The sequence below is a fragment of the Saccostrea cucullata genome, unplaced genomic scaffold, assembly GCF_032062105.1.
Source record: "Saccostrea cucullata isolate Sc308-1 unplaced genomic scaffold, CSIRO_AGI_Scuc_v1 ctg2873, whole genome shotgun sequence".
NCBI lineage: Eukaryota > Metazoa > Mollusca > Bivalvia > Ostreida > Ostreidae > Saccostrea > Saccostrea cuccullata.
In genome coordinates this window covers 15,772-19,114 of record NW_026935168.1, presented here as the reverse complement: position 1 = coordinate 19,114, position 3,343 = coordinate 15,772, and the positions used below count along the sequence as shown (strand labels likewise).

The 3,343-nt window shown below is 38.0% G+C and overlaps 1 protein-coding gene across 1 annotated transcript; it reads right to left on the bottom strand.

Moving 5' to 3' along the window:
• Positions 1-511: 511 nt before the first annotated feature.
• On the bottom strand, positions 512-2,329 carry LOC134242076 (uncharacterized). The gene is made up of 2 exons (XM_062724096.1): positions 1,470-2,329; positions 512-1,364 (listed from the first exon to the last, which is right to left on the bottom strand). Exons 1-2 carry the CDS (start codon positions 2,009-2,011, stop codon positions 512-514), a joined length of 1,395 nt encoding a protein of 464 aa, XP_062580080.1. The 5' UTR covers positions 2,012-2,329.
• Between the last annotated feature and the right edge of the window lie 1,014 nt (positions 2,330-3,343).

The window sequence follows — 3,343 nt, the reverse complement described above, 5'->3', positions numbered from 1 at the left end:
TAAGGTAGCCCAATTGTTTTGTGAGGAAACTTGTTTAAGTATCCTTACTTCAATGACAAATTCTTTGGAAAAAAATCATACATTTTTGAGGAACGTGTGCTCTGACCTTACGTCCTTCTTCCGTAAAAAAGTTTTTTCAGATCAAACATTGAGTCTTCTCTGTAATAATTTTTACTAGTTTCTTCTTTAATCAATGCGCAGTATTAAACCACGAATTACACATTAAATAACATATGAATAATTTATGTGAGATAAAAATTCAAATTTGTTAAAATGAATAGTCACGCCATTTTCCGGAGTCACATTTAATTTTTATAAACAGTTCTGGTTGAAATACACGTACTTACGTTCTTGTGAAAATCACTAAAAATAATGATTAAATACTAGATTTGATTCTATATTTTCTGAAAAATAATAATGAAATAATAAGAGTATAAATGTCGTTTTAATGTTGAGCTAATATAAGTTAATATATACATTTGTAAGGATTCACAGTATAGGAATGGAGTGTTCAAAGTGAAGACAAATAGTGAAACACTTTGATACAGGCGTTTTCTCCTTCCACAATCCACAAGTTGTCGGACGTGTCCACAGAGATCCCCCATGGTCGTGATATCCCATCATCCTTTGTCAGGATGTAAGACAGGAAGTCCCCGTCCTGGCTGATCAGGTGTACGGCGTTATTTGCCTTGTCTGCTATAAGGATGTGACCCTGACTGTCGGTAGCCACACCACGCGGATCGAATTCTTTTTTTAACGTCTGTTTAGGGACTTTTCCGTCATACTTAAACCGAAGATTTCCAGACTTGTTTAGTACAACCACTTTATTGACCACTTTATTTAATGAATCAGAAACACAGATATCCTCGTTGATATTCTCACAGACAAACCTTGGTCCATTAAAAAGACTCTCTCCGTTCTGATCTGTATGGAATTCCTGGATCTTCCAACCATTGCTGCTGTACTTGACCACTCTCCTTGTTAACATGACATAATCCATACAGACCAGGATATCACCTGACCGTGTACAACACAGTCCTTTAGTACCATAACCTGTATTTATAAGTTCTGTTTTCTGTTTATTGAGTGACACTCTATAGATAACTTGATTGCTGTAATCAGGATAGATTAGACTTCCGTCCCTCATCACAGCCAGACCAAATGGTTCTCCGTCAGTACTGATGTTATCCAGCTCTGTCCCAGACCTGTGTATCAGTTGTATTCCAGGACCATCACCACTGACGTACGCCGATCTGTCATCACGATAACTCACGTGATAAAGCACCCTCTTTTGGGTTTTTGTTTCGTTAATTCTTACTGGACGTCTCGATACTTTTTTGATAGATGGTTTTACGTTTGAAGACCTAGACTGATCGTAAACTCGTAAGCTATCATCGCTTGATTTAAGATAGCTAATTCTTACTGGACGTATCGATACTTTTTTGATAGATGGTTTTACGTTTGAAGACCTAGACTGATCGTAAACTCGTAAGCTATCATCGCTTGATTTAAGATGGCTGAGTTGACCTCTCATGAATTTACCAAACTGATGCTTATTTTGAGTTTTGTTGATCTGACCGATTGTAAATGAAGGCAAAGTAAGATTAATTTTTTCTGGAAATTTCAATCTTTTGAAAGTGTCAGAATTTCTCTTTCGGTACAATATAAGGTCGGCGGGATGACTGGATTCTGTAAGAGTTTCAAATTTCTCAATCAATTGATCCAAGTTTTGTTCGAATCTTTCTGCCTCTGCTGTATACTGAGATATTTCCATTAATGTTTCTCTCTTGTCTTTTGAAGATTCATTCAAAGCTTCCTTCAAAATGGCGCTGATATGGTCTATAAAATCCAGAGCTTGTTTCTTCATTTTTTCTCTTATATCTTTATGGCTGGTCTTTGTTTCCCTTTCTCGATTTTTGAAATCCTTTATTCTTTGAATAATCTCAGACTTATATTGTCCCTTCATTATAGACAATTCATCTTCAGTTTCAGCCTTTTGTTTCTCGTACATATCCTGTAATTTCCCGATGGCGTGTTTTCCATGCACTTCCTGTATGCACGTTATACACACGGGACTTGACAATCTTCGCAGCAAGCTTCGTACGCTTTAGATTGATGGACTTCACACATTTTGATCTGATTGGCTGGATGAAGTCTCTCAGACAGACGGACGATGTTGTGTCCAGAGGGAACTTTGCTTTTAAGATGGAAATCTTTACATCGAGAACAGAGTTCATCTCCACAAGGAACACAATGGAAGACAGCGGGCTCGTCCTCGCAGTATTGACATCGAATGACGTCCTGGGCTTGTGATCGGGCCATTGCAATACGGCCTATGTCCTGGAAAATAAAATATAATGAATTACAATTGTAAATTCCTGCCTTGTATAACAACCCCATCTTATCGTATGGAAATGCTAATCTAGCCAGGGGAAAGGTTTTGGGTAATTAAAAAAAGGTATTTTTATTTAGAAACACATTGAAAATAACTTTAGCCTTTATTGTCTATTAGATTTAATGCTTGGAAAGAAAAGAACCCTTTACTTAACAAGAGGCCCATGGGCCACATCGCTCACCTGAGAAGCTTTGACCATTCTGTTCTTTACCTGATTTCCCCCTTGTTATACATAATGCATCCCCACCCTACCCCACTGATCATAATTTAGACATTTTGAAATCTACACTACCCCATGATCCTTCCATGGGCACATATGTTTCAGCTTTTTTGGCCCAGTGGTTCCTGAGAAGAAGATTTTCAAAGATTTTTCCTATATATTTCTATGTAAAACTTTGATTCCCTATAATGGCCCCGCCCTTCCCCCGGGGGTCATGATTCCTACAATTTAGAATTTACACTAATCCCTGTTGAGATTCTGCTAGGCCAGATATTTGGACTGACGCCGTCGCAGAATCCCTGGACGACCACTAATAATTCATGTCTGGAGATTAAGTCCCAACTTCGGTCGACTATAGCAAGAATTATTCACCTAGACCACACTGCCGTTCGCTTCAATTAAGTCATTTAGTTGTTTATTTGATTCTCTGTCACTATTATTTCTACATAACTTACCGTATAGGCATGTAAATCCCAACATAAAAATATTCACTGAAATCTCAGTTTAAAATATGGCTCCCGTGACGAAATTGTTTACCTCCTCGAATAAAAGAGTTCCTATAGTCCGGCAGTGTGGTCTAGGTGAATAATTCTTGCTATAGTCGACCGAATTTGGGACTTAATCTCCAGACATGAATTATTATTGGTCGTCCAGGGATTCTGCGACGGCGTCAGTCCAAATATCAAGCCTAGCAGAATCTCAACAGGGATTAGAATTTACATTACCCC